This window comes from Vidua macroura, chromosome 8 (genome assembly GCF_024509145.1).
Source record: "Vidua macroura isolate BioBank_ID:100142 chromosome 8, ASM2450914v1, whole genome shotgun sequence".
In the NCBI taxonomy this organism is placed as follows: Eukaryota; Metazoa; Chordata; class Aves; order Passeriformes; family Viduidae; genus Vidua; species Vidua macroura.
In genome coordinates this window covers 35,482,138-35,502,094 of record NC_071578.1, presented here as the reverse complement: position 1 = coordinate 35,502,094, position 19,957 = coordinate 35,482,138, and the positions used below count along the sequence as shown (strand labels likewise).

Genomic DNA, 19,957 nt, shown 5'->3' with positions numbered 1-19,957 from the left:
ATCAGTTGGGTGCAGTTGTCACAGCCTCATCACCTGCTGCTCATTCAGAAGGAATCTGGATTTCCATGCATGCAGTGGTTGGCAGATCCCAGCACAATAAACTAGATACTATAATGCCTTAAACTAGTTCTGTTATCATACTACTATAATAAACTTTATTCTCCTATAGTTGATAGGAAACAATCTCTTTGTTGCTATTGGGTTTTCCTTGGTGGTAACAATCAAGTTTAAGTGTGCAAAAGTACTCATAGGATATTTATCCTGTAGGGTTTTAGGAAAGTCTGTTGCAAAATTGTAGAAAAATAGTCACTGAGTAGGTGAAGAAATGTTATCAGCCCACATTTAAATTCACTTTAGATGTTACTGTCCCTCCTCCTCCCAGCTACTCAGCCAAACCAAAAGACTTCAAATCCCATCACGGTAGGTATTTATTAGCTGGCACTGCACAGACGTGTCAGATACTGGTCAGGCAGGAATGTCATCAACCCAGACTGACTTTTCTAGATGGAATATAATTTTTCCTAGAACAATTCTGCTAGCATATTTTTGGTGCCCATTAGTCATCTTCACAAAGAAGTCAAAAGACAACTTTCTGTAAGCACAGTTAGCACAATCCCCTCTATCTGCAAATCTGCACTGGTATTTTTGAAAACAACAGTCCATATGTATGTGGTTTATATTTATCCCCATTACAGAGTGACTCCACTTGAATTGTTCCTAGTCAATTATAATTAATCTTTCAATCTTCAGAGATAAAAAATACCTATTATTTTTTTGGTGAGCTGCGAGTGTGGAGTACACTACATATTTTTCCAAATTAAATTTTAAGTCCTTTTAAGTCTGTACTTCATGTGTTAGGAAAACATTTTCTAATGTTTTCCACACACTGCTGACACCTGTTCTTTGCTTTCATTGGGCATGCTGGAGCACAGAGGGTACCAGTTGCTGCAGACAATGCTGATAACAGCTGCTGCACACAAAGGCTGCCAAAACTGATAATACTGATGGAACGAGAAACAAACTGAGCAAGGTGGAAGTCCTTAAGGAAATCTCCCCAAAGGTTGTCAGGGTTCTGTGTGTTTGTTCACTACATGTTCACTTCAAGTACTAACCCTGCTCTGCTGCTTTGCAGAGGAGATTTGTACTCTCGTTATTGCTGAAGTATTTTCAGAAGATTCTGGCAGTTTCACCTGTACTGCAAGCAATAAATATGGCACAGTGTCCAGTACAGCTCGTCTGACTGTCAAAGGTAAGAGTTAGTTTGAGTCCTTTGCTCCTGGTAAATACAGCAGAGCAGGCTGTGATTTATGCTGTGTACTGTTGACTCCAATGCAGCTCAAGTTCTAGCAATGTTCTTCATAACAAAAAAGTGTGAGAATTCTCTGGAACAAAAACAACGTCTGTATTTCAAAGATGTAGTGGAATAATTCACTGGGGACATGGCTGAAGACCACTGATTGATTTTCCAAACTGGAGCACTGTCCCTTTTCCCTCTACCTTTACAATATTCCTTTTTCAAGGGAATTTGTTCTTAAACAAACAAGGTCAAACAAGTCAGTGCAACAGCTGGAAGGACATCAGAGTGAGCTTTTTGAACTGTAACTTTTGTGATTTCATTTCACTATGATTTCTGGCATTTACATATCCCAAAGGTTTGACCTTTCCTCTTCCAGCACCTGAAGACAGCAGTAATGCTGCTGCCCTTCACACGACGAGCTCCATCGACTTTGTGGCTACTGAGCACCAACCTCCCCCACAAACTCCTTCCAGCCAGGCAGCAAACCAAACACCCAAACCCAAACTCGAAGGTGTTCTTGTGAACCACAACGAACCCAGGTCCAGCTCCAAGGCAGGGCTCCGTGTCCACTTCAAGCTGCCTGAAGATGAAAAAGGAAGTGAATCATCCTCGGAGGATGGGCCTGGCACCACAAACCATACCAGACCCAACCATTTCCCAGAGAAGATAAATGGACAGCCAATGAAAATACCAGAGCCAACATCACCATCCAAGGAACCTCCCCCAGTACTGGCTAAACCAAAGCTGTAAGTAAACAGAAGTCTAATTCTCAGGAGCATTACTGATATTATTTAGTATTTATTGACCACAACACCACTGCGCTATAGCAAAAACTGAAATGCAGAATAAAAAGATTACACGGCATTGGCCTAACTAACCATAACCTTAGAAAACAAATTCTCCAGCGCTGGATTATTTTTTCTGTATATCCCTCTCAGGAAAAGTGATCTCCAATTTAAAAAGGAAAATGTTTTCTCTTTGGAATGTTATTAATTCCGCAATGTTTTCTGCTGCAGTCAAAAGGTGAAGAACACTGATCTTATGCAGGCAAAATAAAAGCAGGTTCTTCAAACATATCTTGCTCAATTCTGGGTATGAAATATTGCCCAAAGCAGACATATTCAGGCTTACACGTAGTACAGACTGGCAACCAGCAAGCAACTGTCATCCCAAAGGCCATGCCTCATGACTTGTGTGTCCCACAAACGTCATCTCCCCCTAAAACAGATAAAATACTTGGAAATGCTTGATAATGTGAAACCACTTGTACTAAAAAGCACCTGCATGACTGGTGCACTGGGAGCTCAAGGGGAAATTTGAAGAAGTAATGTAGTTGTCTTAGAGGACAATTTATGGAATTCACACTGCAGTTTTTTAAGAAAAGTATTTTCAGCATTTTTTCAACCTCCCACACATAGTTTAACAACAAGCACACAAACGTCTTCATTTAATTTCTTAAATGGGCAGAAGCTTTACCTAAGGGCTCAGGAAGGACTCTATAAAGTAATTCACTGGTACTCTTAAGCCAGGATGTAATTTCATAGCACAAACATTACAAGGAGAAGACAGAACTTACATTCCTTGTCGCAGAGGAAGAACTTGGAGCACAGGGTTTGAATTTGTGAAGCCCATATTCACAGCCCTACATACTTTCTGAGCTATAGCAAGTTTAAGGGGGGAGTAAAAGCAGTATTTAAGTACCCAATACTTGCATAAAGCAGAATTTCTCTCAGCTCCCCCTCCCAAAAAAGCTGAGTTACAAAGGATTGCTTTATTATGCAGATGTATATACGAAGGGCACAAAATCAGGCCCACACAGCTACAAACTCTAACATTCTACTTTAGCTTGAAATTGGCATCTTTACTTGCCTTTAATGTGATTTTTGTTAAGTACATTGTATACACTAAGTCTTTTAACTAAAACCAATCTAGGTTGAGTATGTATTTGCTTTGTCAGGAGCAGTTGTGCTTGGTCTCAACATCTACATTTTCCACTTTTTATCAGTAGTTACTTAATACTCCATAGTTTATTACACAATCATTTTCCATATCTTCTATGTCTTTTCTGTTTTTGGAAGGGAAAAAGCTCTCCTGTTTTTAATGTGCTGTATTTCCATATACATAATAACTAAATAAACCACTTGAAAAGGCAAAATGATTTTCCTTAATTGCAAAGTAAAAAAGCTGTGAACAACTATCTAGTAGATGGCAGCTAGAGAAATAACAACTGCATGGAATGCAAGTCCTCTCTGAATTACCCTCTCCTGCCTGTCACTGAATGTCAACACCACCTAAACTACATGGTAGTATATCCTGTGGTGGATTATTACAAAGCTTTATCAGTCAAAGTGCTGGTTTCAGAAACCACTTCAGCAGGAGGTAAATAATGCAACCTGGCTTAAAAACACTTATTGAAATTGTGATACACCAAACCTCACTCCTAGTTACACAAGCAAAGAAGTACTAAGGTGACTTTGGCAATGATATCCCTTCAATATCTTTGAGTAAGATTTATTATTTATATTTCACATACTAAAATGTAAGAATTATCTTCAGTCAAATAATGTGCGGACAAAAAGCTTTGATACCTGTGGCAAAGAAGGAGACATGAAGGAAAAGTTTATTTTAGTAGAAAACTAATATTACGCTCCTCTCATAATGTTAGAGAATATGCCATGTAGCAGTTTCCTGTCTCCTACTGTATCACAGGACATTGAATTTTTCTCTCTGAATTCATATATGGAAATGCAGCCAACTGGCTCATTCAGGGCTCAAAACCAATTCTGTTCATCTTTCTTTTCTGTGCAGAGATCAGAGCCAGTTAAAACAGCTCCACAACCAGGTCTTGCTGGAGCAACAGCAGGTGCACCAGGCATCCCTGAGAGAGCTGTCATTCAACAGCACTTTGGTGAATTCTGCTACTTCCTTCTACCAACAGTCCACCTCAAGCCTGTACAAGCAAAGCTCAGCCTGTGCTCCGCAAGCCTTCGGCTACAGCCGCCCCAAGCAGCTCCTGGCACCACAAACGCCCCCGGCAGCCAGCCCCTCTGCCAGCTCCTCAGCCACCTTCAGCAGCATCCCCCAGGCAACTCAGAGAACAAACAACATGGAGAATTTCATAGCAAATCCACCAAGGTCCTCCGGAGGGTTTGCCAGCAAAAGTGAACAGTCTCTCCCAAGCCCTAAAGAACCCGTGGTGCCTCCACTAACGCTTCCTGCATGCAGTGTGAAACAGTTTCAGCCCCAGACTGTGACTCCCGCTCCCCTCTCCCCAACCGCACGGATCCAGAACCCAGTGGCTTTCCTTAGTGCTGTTCTTCCTTCACTCCCTACTGCACCATCCACCAATGCCATGGGACTGCCCAGAAGTACACCGGCCACGTAAGTAGCAGAAACCACATGCACAGAAGCAGGGACAAACACTCAAAGGAAACTAGGATGTATTTCTGTTCAGTGGGGGAGTCACTGAAATGCAGGTCTTCTGTAAAATAGAAAAGTGAGTTATTCATATATTCTGGGCATTTAATCTAACCTTAACATCCAGGAAAGAAAAGAAGGGATAAAAAAAGACACAACTGAAGATAGAGGAATGTGAGCGTACAAACAGATGTACAAGAATGTGGGGCTCAGAGATTCATAAGACTGTACTAGCATGAGAAAAGAGTTTTCATGAGCTTGCAGGATAAGTCACTCCAAGACTCTTGGCTTACAGCAGGTATAAAAACATTCATCCCTATTGTAAGCAACAAATAAAGTTTTAAAGGTACCTTATACTGCAAGGGTTTTTCTAGTCCAGGTGAAATCTAAGAAATAACTTCTGTAAAGGTATTTTTCTGGGTGCAGTACTTTCAACATTTGAGGTCCCCCCAGAAAATCTCAGGAGAGTTAATGGTTTGCACATAAATACTTTAATTAACAGCCAGCATGATTGCTATGACAAAACAGCTACCATGATACAAGCAAATAAGGATGATGATGTACTGGCAAGGTGGTGGCTCTAAGAGTCCCTTCTTTACTGGTGGAGTTGAAGCGAATTTCCCTTTTGTGGACTATGTGAACTCTGTGTTAGCATGGCTAGCACCTGTACATTGGTACAACTAGTTACCCATACAACTCCAAATCCTGCACAAAGTAAGGAATATTTTCCCTTTTTATCAATGGTACAGTTCAAGGTAGTGGGAGCTGTCAGCAAGTCATAATCTCCTGCCTATCCTGCTGATACTAGGTCAACCAATCTGTTATTACAAGAGAAAAATGTGTCCCTGTGTCTATAGCATTCACCACTCTGTGTGCCAAGAATCCTGCCTTCAAACCTGTACTGCACTGCAACTCACAGACCTCCCAGCAGCACAGCACAGCCACATAATTGCCATCACCCCATGGCATGTGCCTGGAGCTCTTCCCAGCCCTGGCATCCTGATCAGGCACACAGCATAAAGCTGTAAGGTCACAGTGAAGGTTTTCACTTGGGCCAGCTCAAGCCTTTGGTCTGCTTCCACAATGCTGCAAGAGCAAGCAAAAATCAGTTGCAGCTGTCAGCAGTGCCCTTCCACCCCTTCAGAGCTGAGGCACAAGTTCTCTTTGCATTAATGACACTTAACCTCTGCCATGTGCTTTCCTGTTCTTCATTGCTGCACAGGCATGGCCACACAAGTCAGCACCATATGCCTGCCAGGCAGATGACTAGTTAAATATGTTTTCTTCATTTCAGCTTTCCTGGGTCCCAGCCCAGAGCTGAATTCCCACACAGCGAGTGCTCCTTTTGCTGAGATTCAGATCTTGACCTCTGCATGGAGAGTCTTAGCAGGGCACAAAAGGTCAGGAAGGAACCTGAACAGTATCTGTGATAATCTGTAAATACCTATTGAAGCTTCAGCTTCCCTCTTTGGCATTATCAACAGCAGTGATTCTGGCTACAAAAGGAGTGAGAGCTCGGTGTCTGCACAACAACACAGGGATGACACCTTGCAAAGCAATCACCAGTTCTGCCTTTACCTAGAGCCTGTTAGCAAGATCCCAACACCTGTTCTGGTAAACTACCAGAATATTGCACTCTTCCTAGTAGTGTCCTGCTACTGTGCTCCAGCACTACACTCTCACTGTCTCCTGAAACTGTTATTTCAGAATTTAACTATTCTCAAACCTTACTAAAATTAAACACACCACATCTATAAAATAAAAACAAACTGTTGATGTTTGGTCTCATAAAAAAGTGAGAGAAATTAAAGAAGTAAAAGTTCGTGGAAATGATCAATGAAGATGAGAGATAAAGATCAATGAGAAATTGTATTAACTTTTAAAATATTGCCTGATAGGAGTCAAATGTACACATTGTACACCTAAGGTAACACCTACACTCATTTCTTTAGCATTTACTGTGACAGCATTATTGCAGGATAAATATAAACAGAACTTAGATGCTTATTGTAGCATTACAACCCTTACTTTGTTTAAGATGTGTGTTTTTAACTTCTACTGCATGAGAATGGGATGCCCCATCAAGATAGTACCAAAAAAAAGAATCATATCCTGTATTGTGCTTTGGCTCCTATGTAAATAAATAATAGGTTCCACCATCAAATATCATAGCATACAGGTGACAAAATATATACATATTTATATATATATATACATACTGGTTGCTGCATGTTAGTGTCAGAATTTTCTTTTAATAGCCCAACCCAGGGATTAAAGAAAAACTTGAAGCCTCTGCCATTAGCAACAGAAGATTCCATTCGGGAAAACAAAGTCGCACTTGTAAAGGACCTGGAAAGAAAACTGCATTTCAGAGAGGATGCTAATCAACCAAGTGGTCAGCAGGTAAGAAAATCAAGTGTTAGTAAAGTAAATTTGAACAACATGAACAAGACATATATGGTGATGTGGGAAAAAAGGTGTTTGTGTGGGTGAGCTGCTACACTACTTTGCAGGGGGAGCTTTCGTGTGAGTACTGCTTTGGAATAGCAAACTGGAGCTTTAAAGAGAAGGTATGAGGGATGCAGCTGTAGAAAATTCACTTTGTGACTGAGCAGCATTTTTCGTTTCTGATCATCTCAAAGGCTGGTATGAATGTAAAACTTCTTTATTTTCATGGAAGCTTCTGGACATTGGCTTCTACTTTTTTGCTTTGCAAGTTGCTCAATTCATTGCACACACACATTCATGCACTCTGTTTTAAAACAAAGAGTAATTAAAACAAACAGTTTAGGATAAGGTTTTTGTTTTTCTTTCAGTTGAACTAAAATGAGCTTTCAATTTTTTAGCATTAAACCTGTATTTCCAAATTTCCAAAGTCATATGAATTGACAGGGACTTCTTTGAGAACTTTATTATAAGGATTTAGCAAAATAAAAAACCTCTTACAAGGTGTTTTAACAAAACCTTGTTAAAAAGGTACAAGGAACAAAACATCAGTTCACTCTTAACTGGAATCAATAAATGCACTGGATCTGCACACTGTCTCTGAAACTAAAGAAGAAATAAAAAATGAAACAGTATTTAGGGGTTGAAATTACTAAATCAGGTTCAGGCACCCTGAGCAAACAGTAGGACATGCTAAGGACTGTTAGCTGCTCTGCCTGCAGGTGATTATTGTTCTCTCACCTTGGCCATGGAGCCCTCCATAGCTGCCCCACCAGCTCAGGCCTAACACAGCAAATCAGGGTCTGTCCCCATCTGCTGTCAGCCAAAGGACTTCTCCCAACACCCATCAGCCCTTCTGACAGAGAACGTGCAGAGAGAAGCAAAACTCCACCGAGGCTCTGGAGGCCTCTCTGGACAACTGCAGTGTAATCCCTGGGGGTTTTTAATTTTGCTGCTGACCTTTCTTTCTGGCAGACCACACTGCCAAAGCACTTTGAGTAAAACAATTGGCAAGCAGGAGGTTTTGCAGATGAATCACAAGTGTTACAATTTGTACTCTCTATGCTAGTAAGACAAATTATTTAGAGAGCTACTGTGAAATACCAGTCAGTCTTTGGAGTTAACTGCAGGATGACCTCTTTAGAAACAATGATCACTACTAGTGTCAAAGTTATCTGCTGACAGCAAAAGATATTTATACACTTATTTGCTATTCTGTATGAGACCAAACCTAAATCTTGATCCTCAAATCCCTCAAACACTGGAAAAGTTCAAAGGTGGCACTTCTCTAATTGTTACAGTAATTAGAATGCCAATGGCAATGAACTAAAATCAATAAAGGTTTCCTCATTTTCCTCTCGATTCCCAACTTTAATCCCTTCTGATCTTACTCTTCTCATCTGAGAAAAGCCTACTCTGGCAAATTCAGGCCCGAGTCTTCTCCTCAATGAAGGCAGTGATTATTTCAACAGATGTCAGGATGAAGAGTATTTTCCAAAATTCCTATTGCTTTACACTATACAGAACAATCAACATCATGAGACTAATATGCTGGAGTGCTGATTCACACCCATATATTTTGTCCTGTTTTTTCCTCTCACAATTAATGCAGACTTAAAAAAGGAGACATTTTCATTCCACACATAGAATATCTGTATTAAATCAATTATTGTAACGGTAGGGCAGGGCTTACACTGTCATAAATACAAATGCAAGTCTCCTCTGTGTGAGAGATCACTGCATAATGGAGTATAGCATCCAGTAAGAATCTCAAATGCTGGTTTCCTGGTATGGTCTACATACTATTTTAAAAATTCCTTCTCAGAAAATGTGTCCTCTGGTGTATTTTTATTGAGAGCATTGTACTGGGACCCTGCATTTCAATAGCAGAGCTCATTCTCATTTACAATACCTGCAGAGCATGCAGGGATCATCCAGAACAAATGCTGCAGATGACAAGCCTGTGCCTTAAAGTCCTGGTATTGTCTTGTATTGCTACATAAAGGGCAGTAATGAACAGGAGGGATTTGCATTCTGGTGCTCTATTTATTATCTAAAATTGACTTCCTTATGAAAAATGTTTAGCTCCCAAGATGAGATTTTCCTAAGTGTCAGCATTATGCACTCAGCATGCTATCTGAAAATCCAGATGTACTCCTTCTGTTTCATCCAGTACATCATTCATCACCAACAATACAGAAATCCAGGATCAGAACAGAGCTGGGAATTTTGCTGATGCTGCATGAGACAGAACAGATTAGTCTCTGGGCTTCTACAGCCATGATGACCAGGAGGTGCTGACAGAAATACAAATATGACTTTGCCAAGATTCTAACTGCAACTTTGATCAAGTACATGCAATAACAAGCTGTTATTTTTACCAGAAAAAAACGGTCATGTCCCTCATTTCTGCAGATGGTGGCCAAGCTCTAGTGCCAGGTGAAATTTTGTCACAACTAGGAGTAATGAAAAAAATGTGATTCAGTCACAACCAAACATCTTCAGCCAGATTTGCTCAGTTCTTTTAAACAAAAGGGGCACTAATGGCTTCATGCAATCACAGGAAGACGTTAGGACAAATCCCAGGATAGAGGAGATCTGACTCAGTGTCTTCCTTGGCTCGAAGACAACTGAATTCCTAACTCTGAACTCCCCTAAGGACAGGCTTCACTCCTTGCCGAGGGGTACGTGTCATGTTGGTGTTTCCCAGGTTGCTCAAATAATTCAATATTCTTTAACATCCGGAGAAAAATCTGGAAATTCCACCTTTCAGAACAGCTTCTGTAACAGGGGACCTGAGCTAGAAAAGCTAGAAAGCTAGCTAGGTGGTAGAAAACCACCTCCTCCAGCTCCAAGAATAAAACTTAAGACTTCAGGCACCAAGAACAGGTTCTCAATTAGCAGGACATTTCAAAGAGCATTTCAGCTCCACGATTAGGGTCCTCTGAGGAAGCTGCTAGAATTTTTTCTTCCAGATTGTGATGGAGAAAAGGAACAGAGACAGACTGAGACAGAGAAATAAAAAGATAATCACTCTATTGCCCAGAAACGAGGACAAAAATCTCCTGCATTCTTGTCCTTGCTGTAGTGGATGTTTCAGCATTTCTGCAAAGTGAAAGAGGACAAGAAGGACAAAGAAGATCCCCATCCACTCCTCTCCACCCCCAGAACGTTTTATTGGCACAAAGCTGGGAGTTTTCTCTTGGAGACTGAGATTGAAATGCTGTGAGACCAAGCATCCAAGTCCCATAACCTCAGTGAGTGTCAGGTAACTGCAGCACTTGATGAAAGGAGAGCACAGTCAGCATTATCTCCACTTCCCAAAATCTGCCACTCCAGTCCACTGGGCCTTTCATCTGCCCTACAAGTGAAATATCTCAGTAATCTTCAGTTAGAATGGGTCATGTAGAAACAAAAAGATGTGTGGGGAGAAAAGGAAAGAAGGAGACTTTGGGGAGATTTTGGCAAATGGAAAAATATAAATCTGTAATGGAAACGAATTCTTTTCCCCTGGTATTTGAAAGCATTCACAGGCTTCACCAATCTTAATAAATCTATAAATATTTCCTCTGTTAATAGAGGAAATTCAGCTTTACAGGCAGAACTTAGAAATTAATATTATCTCCTCAACATTTTGTTATACAAATAATATAAAATAGAAAAATGATGTAATTAAACCTCAAAATCCTGTACAGTAATAAAACTAAATTAATTACTCATGAAATAATAAAGAAAAGCAGAGTTAAATACCAGGGCCTGGTTTATACATTTTGGTTATAAGAACCACAAACTGTGCTCACATATCTGTGTCATTTACTATGAAGAATATCATGTGGCAATGCTGATTGGTTGTGTCTTACGTAAGACTCAGATAGCAGCCTTATTTTTAGGACAAAGAAAAAACCTACAGCTGTTTAGAAAATTATGCACAGACCTCACATGAATATTCTTCACCTGTGCTAGAGAATACTTGATAAGAAATTTCAGAGCAGAAGAGATGCAGGGTTTGTCCCAAAGCTTTTTGATCACTAAAAGCCAAAGCCATATGCAGATCCCAACTGATCACACAGGCCCTGACACCAGTAACACCTCAACACTGATCACACAGAACCAGCCCCTTGCAGTTCCCATTCCCTCAGTCTCAGAAAGGCCCACAAATCACCCAGAACTCTGTTCCCAGGGCACAAAAATTACACTTCATTCAATCGCTCCAAAAATCTGCCTCAAAATCAAGCTTCACATAACCTCTCACAGGTCAGCAAATGTAGGCAATTTTAGACTAAGGATGGGAATATGACCACAAAGACTCCCCATGGAAGCTTGTCTCCATGTACTGGAAATGAAAAGAGATTTGACAATCTGACCAAGACAAATTTATATTAATATATATAAACTCCCTGTAATTGTGGCAATGAACATGGAACAACCACTTGTGGCTGCCTTCTCAAGACCTAGATCTAACCAATAGCAAAGCACAGACAGGTTTTCATGGCAGGGATCCTGGCTTGCAGAGACCCCCATGTCAGGGAGGGAAGCTGAGCTCCTCATGCTTGCACACACCCACTCCAGCTGCAGTTCTGTGGGAACTGGAGATGGCAGCTCCATGTGCTTTCTCCTCTGTTTCCTTCTTGCTTAATCACTCTGAACTGTATATTGAATATTGTCCAGCTAGACAATGACTTGTTAGGCTCTTCATGGGTTTGTGTCTGGGTAAGCATGAGATTCATGCCCCATATAATTCATCTGCAGGAAATATATCACCCCAGTGGTACTGGTACCTCTTCATAGGACATGCCAAGTGGAGTAAAGGCTGTGCATTGCATCTGCTGCTTTTGATTCCCACTGCTGAGAGGGGAACAGGGAGAGGAGAGAGAACCCAAACTAATCAGGAGATTTCAGTCAGAGTAGCCTAGATTAGACTGCGAAGTTAAGGAGTGTTACAGCTTGGAAACAGATGCTGAGATGCAATATATGCCACTTCCTTAGATAAACTGTTACATGGATTTAGAATAATTCTGCTAAAAAGGCGATCTAGTAGAAGTTACAAAACTGGGATTAAATTGGGAAATTTGTCTAGCGTTGGCATTAAGTTGGCAACAGAATTGTTTTTACACAGTATATGATAATCAACATTCGAGTAGAGCTCCCCTAGCCTTTCTGTTTGTGGTAATTTCCATGAGTTACTATCCTAACATCAGATTATTTTGACTCTACAAGCTTCTACAAACTGTTAGTATGTATATTCACTAAGATCTGAATCCTGCCAAAGACGAATTTGAACGACAACAGATGCAGGATTTTAGAACTCATATTCATATACAAAGGCGCTTAGAATCTAATGGGAATTACTACACTCTATGCAATTCCTCTTTTTTGCCAAAAATGTCCACAGGTAGCAGAAAGGCCCTGGAGTGAAATTACTTGACAAGACCTAGGAGACCATGATCCAGCTCTGCTCTGTCACAGATTTTTGTGTTACCTTAACAGGTCCCTCAGCTTCTTTAGGTCTCAATTTCCCGCAGGTAAAATGCAGGTAACAGCCCTGCCCTGAAGGGTGCTGTGCTCTCAGATTGTCAAAAATGATGGTTATGGGCCCAAACTGATCCATCACAGAGACAAAATGGTGTGAACCTGTACCTTCAATGAGACTGGCATGGAGAGAAGATTCTGTTTGTCGTGCAGGACAAAGTACAGCCACCCACCAGCAGCCTACAACAATATTGCCAAGGCAGAGCAAAGGCAAGCAGAAGGAAAGCTGCATTTTACTTCTCTATCTGCCACAGAGTTCCACCAGAACAGTACAAAACCCCTTCAGACACGTATTCAGCACATTTCCTGGCTTTGCTTTCACCAGTTTTAAGTCTTTTACCCTTCAAACTATACTGTGACTATATTAATACAAGCACCACTGCCTACTCCCCTTTTGCACACCATGCACACTAAACAATGTGCATTAGATGCAGGAGAAATAGCCAAGTTTCCCAAGCTGCAATCTACTCAGCCTATATAAATATATACAATTATAGATGCATTATATACATTTTACTTTGTACAGAGCATTACACCACTGAAGAGGAGCTTGAATTTTTAGCTGGTGGATACAATAATTTTAAATATCTGGCTACTGTATTGAACAAGTGTGTGAATTACTGCCTGTAAAAGTTTCATGTTCTAGGAAGGCTGCCAAAAAAGGAGCTGCAATGCTACACTTCTGACTCCAAACCAGGGCCTGAACCTTTGTACTCTTTCCCTCAGTCTCCTCAGTATGCTGAACTGCAGCCTAGTTTTAACATTGTACCCCATGCCTACATGGGCTTGTTCTTTGTGTGACACTTTATGAAATACTTGTCTGAACCACAACAACAACACTTTGCCCTACACCACTTTTGTAATCACATTCAGAAATAGAATTATGGCTTCTGTGATAAAAACAGTTCTTTATAGAGCCATATTAACAGCTCCTTTCTGTTCTTGCTAATCCTTAAAGAAAACCTACCAAACAAGCAAAACCCTCCAAGATTATCCTCTGCATACAGAGGTGTATTCTCACTTATTTCAGAGATTTCCGTTCTTTATGAGAAGTTTGGTGTAACACCTTCAGCCTCTGGATGTTGGTGTTCAAATTTTCACAGCAAAGTTAACTTGGTCTTGGTTTGGCTGTAAATTTATACAAGCATATGTATGCACATAGAACAGGTTTAGAAAAGCAAAGACTGAAGTATGAGGGCAGGAAACAGGGGCTGTGGGAACCCTGACTTCCATGTTTTCTAATTTAAAATGTATTTTTGAATAGAACTCCTTGAAATGAGCAGTCAAACTCCTGCAGTCAGCCTGCACAGTTCCCTGCTAGAGACTTGCATTTGTACAAGGACACTCAGGGCTTCCATGGGCAGGGAAGCAGCTGCCAGCAATGACAACCCAGAGCTGATGGTGCAGCAAAATGCTTTTGTTTTCACAAAGTGCTACTTTTATACCTCTTTCTATATATCCAGGGTCCAATGCAAAGAAACGTGGGAGAAAAGCTGTCCATGATTAACTTCAAAGGGTCCCATGAAATGCATTCCTTCCTCTATGGTATTTTCTTCTACAAGCAGGCATTTGAAAAGGAGGGTGTGCCCATATTTCTTAATGAAGTAGTCTGTAAGAAGTTAATATCCTCAGCACATCAGCCAGGAAAAAAAATGATACACTGCATTCACAGAAAACCTTTTAGGATTTAAAGTAGATGCAAGGTTAATTTGGTTAGGTACAACTTGAAAATGATTGCTCTAAGTTTTATTTATGTTAGTTGGTTAGATCACTTAAGGCAGATCTACACTTTTTTGAGTAGAGGGAAAAAAAGATGTAATTGTCTCTATCAGCATTATTTGATTTCATCTGTAGGCCATCATAGCTATGGCAACCCTACACTATTAATTTCTTATACCATGACTTCTTTTGGACAGCAATGATTTTAGAAAAAAAAATCCATATGAAAAACTGATGACTAAACTCAGCTGTCTATAAACAATACCAGACTGTGCCATCAGCTTGCCATATTTCAAAATTTAACTCTTTTCGCACCATTTTGTTCTGCAGCCAACACCTTCCACATTAATGTGATGCCTTGAAAGTGCAATGGCAATGACCTTCAGCCCCATTACTTCCCTCTGCTGCAGCAGCTACTCCCTGATTCTTACACGATTCTGCCTTCCTAAAAAGACACAGGCCTGTTCTCAGTATCAAGGGTAAAACACTGATTGCTAAACTTTCCCTTGGAACACTAGGATCAGTTCTTGCCACCTACATGGGGAAATGACCCGTTTGGTTGGTGAGAAATCAGAGAAACTCCAGTTTTACACTGGCTTTAATGAGATGAGAATTTGATCTACAAAGCAATTTGCTGAGACCTGCTGCATGAGAGCAGAAAAGCTGAGGAGATGAAACTCCATCAGGCTGCTTGGTGCTCCCCAGCCGCCGGGCAGCCCCCTGAGGAGGGGCTGGTACCAGGCTGTGCCTGGCTCCCAGCCCCTGGCACGGCTCACACAGGGCCAGCTCAGAGCTCAGAGCTCTGCTGGGCACAGCTGGGCGTGCAGGACAGAGTCAGAGAGCAGAGAGGCCCTGTCAGAGTGGGGCAAGGTGTTACAGGTAAGGAAGCACTGTGTTCAACATTTACGTGTTCCGTGGGGTCAGTGGTTGTCCCACACACACACATCACAGCTCCATGTGACAAAACAGCCTCGAGTTTAATCCTCCAGCTCCTTTTATAGGAGCTCCAATTACACATGTGGTTGCTCGAGGTCTTAGCCCCATCCAGCTCCCTGGCCAAGGATACATCTGCATTTAGAACTGAAGGACATTGGCTGAGAGTCCCTGTGCAGATTGAATCCAACCTATCCTTGCTCACCCAGGGACTCCAATGCCACCAGGAAGGGATCCTGGAGGGGGGACTCAGCATCCTCAGCTCCCTGCCAATGCTCCCTGAACCCTGCAGCTCTCTGCACTGCTCTGAAGCTGCATGGAATGAGCAGCCCTGCAGCATCAGAGAACAAGGGACCAGTGCAAGGAGGAGCAGCTGCATTCACCAAATTCCTTTCTTACCTACTCCAAACTGGCTGCCTTTTCCTACCGTAGCTAATCTTCAAGCAACCTCCCCAACACAGACATTTTAGATGAAAACACACAACATCTACCACTACAGTTCCAAAATCAGGTATTACCAGGGTGTTTATTCAACCATAGCAATTTCCAACTTTTTCTACTTTGTGGCTGCCACATTTTCACCCCCAAGTCTTACAAACTCCTGTCTCCTCAAAAATCTGCTGTAATGTAAACTTTTGGCCACTTCTGTCTCCTTGATCTCCTGAAGAAAGCAGAAGAGTTTGTCAGCTAAAATTTTTTGCTGCCTCCATCTTTTCTCCCTGCTATATGGAAACTGTTGGTCAAGAGCATAATCAGCAGTAAGATGGAATGGCTAAATGATCAGGGATGTAATTGCCAGTGTTTTGGGATAACAACTGGTTCTTTAATTAACTTCCTATAAGATTTCAGACAAGATGCATTTTCTGAAGCTTGTTTATTCAGCAAATTGAATATAGGTAAGGATTGGCTACACCTTTATTTACGACTTGTTGTTTTCTAAAATTCCATTTTCAATAGAAGCAGGAAAACTCTGGACTTAAAACCTGCACAAATCCAGGTCTGAGCAAACTGATTTGTCTTCTACAGGTAATACAAGACTTCCCCCAAAAAGACAGTTTGTAATGACTTGAGAAAGGAGCTCTTGCAGGTGTGTGTGTGTGCTACCTGAGAAGTCCATCCAGGTGCAGCTGCAGTGCTCCACCATGCCCAGGACAAACATTGGTTTGGAGGCACAAACTGAAGCTGGCTCTTGCTCTGAGGCTTCACAAGTCACAGCAAGAGAAATTTGGTCAAATGCCTCCTGGTCTAGACAGGAGATTTCCTCATGCAAAGCAGCTAAGTGATGAGACATTTCTAATTGAATTCAGGGGATCAGGAGAAAGTTCATAATCACATCAAACTATCTGGAAATGTTCATTTATGTAGGAATATGCTGGGTTTATTGCCTAATCTGTTTAATCTTGTAAGAATTTTAAAGTAATATATTTTGCATTCTCAGTTACACCAGCTAGAAATATGTCCAAGTTTAATCTGATGTTAATTACTCTGAAAATATTTCCTTTTCTTCCTAATTTTCTCTTTTAGTTGGTACAGTTTTCCTTATTTAATTATGAACTAAAATATACAGCATTCATTTCTATAATTAGCAGGTGACTAATATTTGAACACAAAATCCTCCAAAATTTGGTATATTTAAATGATTTCTTTTGATCAGCAGCGTGCAAGAGTATAATTTTTTTTGACAGGGACTTAGAGGATTTGATTTGTTTGATTTGTTGATTTGTTTGATTTCTTTTGCTGCCTGTGTAAAAACTCAGTGTCATTACACTGTGCAGACTCACGATGCAGTATCTGTGCCCGCAAACCAAATTCAGACAGTTTCAGGATGTCCTAGGTTTACTTAGGCCTTTTTCTTGACACTTGTAGAATTAGTCTGAAAGTGCCAATGGCTGCAAACAGCCCAGGCCACTGCTTTGCTGTTTTGCTCCGAGCTGAGCCTCTCTGCCCCGCAGGAATACCGCATCTCCAGCTTTGAGCAGAGGCTGATGAACGAAATCGAATTCCGCCTGGAGCGGACGCCGGTGGATGAATCAGACGACGAAGTCCAACACGAGGAAATCCCCACAGGCAAATACATAGCTCCCATCTTTGATAAGAGACTCAAGCATTTTCGGGTAATGGAAGGATTCCCTATTACATTCACCTGCAAAATAGTCGGAATACCCGTTCCCAAGGTACGTCATTCTCACTGTAACTGCTGAAGGAACAGAACCCAACTCCCCACTAGTTTCTGTTCATCCCTCCTAGGCACATGGCTCTGTGGAGAGAGCTCCCAAATGAATCATTTCCCCCACCTTTCTAAAATAACAGTATCTGCTCCTGAGCATGCATCAGGCCTTGAGGTCCAACCACCTGACTCGAGGAGACACAGAACAGCACAAACCCCAGAACTTCCCAGAAAGATGAGAACTGATCTAACCAGCAACGTGCCTAGAGCCAAGGAAAGAGAACCTGACAGGCCCAGCTATGATAGGCAGCTTCCTGAGCTCAACCTGGAATCATGCTGCTTCACATTATAACTGATCTGCAAAGTTTTTTATATTCTAAAATTTAATTAGCTATCGCTCAACTTAGGTTATTTTTCTAGTTACTGTTAAGTCATGGGGGCGTGTCTGATCACTACAGGTCTACTGGTTCAAGGATGGCAAGCAGATCTCAAAGAAAAACACACATTTCAAAATGAACAGAGAAGAAGATGGAACATGTTCTTTACATATTGAAGCTGCTACTAATGATGATGATGGCAACTATACGATTATGGCTGCAAACCCACAAGTAAGGTGTTTTGTTTTCTTTTACAAAAATGCTTGTTTCATCTTTTTCTAATATACGTTAATAGGAACACAAGTTAGGCCACATGCTTTGACATCAAGTGGTGACTATATCACAAATCAGGTGCTTTAGAGCATAGGAGAGGAAACCATGTAAAGATGACTGATGAAAGTACTCCCCTGTTACACAGACAGTCAAAAGCACTAAGGACAATTTTTCATATTAGTAGCTCCTGCCCTAACTCCTTTCCACTCTCTGTTGCTGATAGGTGCCTTTTGAGATGTGCTGACAAGACAGACATGATGTTTCAGGCAGAAAGAAGAGAGCAGGAACAAACAAATAGTTACATTAAATTTGGAACTGTTACCAAACACAACTATATTCTTTATCCAGGATGCAAAGATGTGGATCTCCAAATAGGCTCACTCCCTTACACCACTCTCCTTGACCCCATGTGCTAGCTTAGCTGTTTATTTAGAAGTATATTCATCAGGCAACTTTTTCCAGTTTTAATGTTTCTCTTTTTAAAAAATATTTTTATTTTCAGGTTCTGTATGTCTGCATTTTAAAGCAGGCCAGTACAAAGGTAGTAGCAGACAGTACCTGTGGCATGAATAAATAAGCAGGGACAGGCACCACTGCTAAATGCATTGCCACAGCCTGGAAGAGTTTGAGAAACCCCTGCCTCAACTGCAAGCTAAAAGCATTTGCTTTGGGGAAGTGGTATTCTCACTACAGTTCAGCTACTTTATAAAAATAAATCCTAATGCACTGTAAGGGTTCAATATTTATACTTTAAAATGAAATAAGGCATTAACCAACTATTAATTCTGTTTCCATTGTGAATTGCAGGGGAGGATCAGTTGTTCAGGACACCTGATGGTTCAGAGTGTCCCTTTTCGGGGACGAATATCCACAACTCAGCCTCACAGGTGAAAGAAAAAAGTCCTGCAGACCTTCTTTATGCTTTTTACTGAAGGCATCCAAAATAACCACTGCATTCATTGAACTTCAGTTCTCAGTCATAAAATGGAAATAACAGCAGCAGTTCCCTCCCAACAGGTCACTTCTATGTTTTTGAAGGTCATCCTCAAATACAGGGAAGTTTAAGTACAATTTCATTTACTTGTTGTAGTGGAGCTAAAGGCAAGGGATGGATTAGGAAAATGAAATTCAGCCAAAAAAAGCAAAAAGAAGCAAAGGCTGGCTTGGGAATCTAAGGATACTACATGACATAGTTAACTTGATAATCTTTCTAAAGGGAAAATATGCAAGAATTAAATTACAATCAGTCCATTTCTTTCTGCCCTTTTATGCAACTAAGCTATCTCTTCATCCTTTTCCTCAATTTCTTCCTTTTTTTTTTTTAAGCATTAGTAAAAAACAAATGACTTCCAAACACACACGTGTGATTTTTGTGTTGCAGAACACGGCCCCGGGTGCCCGAAGGAGACAAAGAGGCAGTTCAAGAACGCTTTTTCAGGCCATACTTCCTACAGGCTCCAGGTGACATGGTGGCACATGAAGGGCGACTCTGTAGGTTGGATTGTAAGGTATGAACTGCTTCCTCTGTTCACTCTCACTTTCCCTACCCCTGTACATGTAGTGCTATGTGTTTTCATGTTCCTTACTGCATGCATGAACATTTTCCATTCAAGTTTCAATATTTCGTTTTAAAAGCTATTTCTTAATGTCATTGTCTCTGAGCTGATTCCAGGGATTTCTTTTGAACAAATATTCTATGGGATGAAGAACACAGAAAACACAACCCAGAAACAGAAGGCTCACTTTCAAGGTTGTTCAAATTATTAGATATGTTCACTGTGTCCTTTACCAGTATGAACT

General features: G+C 41.0%; 1 protein-coding gene across 1 annotated transcript in view; it reads left to right on the top strand.

Moving 5' to 3' along the window:
- MYPN (myopalladin) overlaps positions 1-19,957 on the top strand; it is a 42,961-nt gene that overhangs the window by 15,954 nt on the left and 7,050 nt on the right. The window contains exons 8-15 of the mRNA XM_053983389.1: positions 1,133-1,249; positions 1,674-2,043; positions 4,106-4,678; positions 6,973-7,117; positions 17,293-17,514; positions 17,966-18,115; positions 18,965-19,044; positions 19,539-19,665. Coding sequence (XP_053839364.1) covers positions 1,133-1,249; positions 1,674-2,043; positions 4,106-4,678; positions 6,973-7,117; positions 17,293-17,514; positions 17,966-18,115; positions 18,965-19,044; positions 19,539-19,665 — 1,784 coding nt within the window. The remainder of the gene's footprint in view (positions 1-1,132; positions 1,250-1,673; positions 2,044-4,105; positions 4,679-6,972; positions 7,118-17,292; positions 17,515-17,965; positions 18,116-18,964; positions 19,045-19,538; positions 19,666-19,957) is intronic.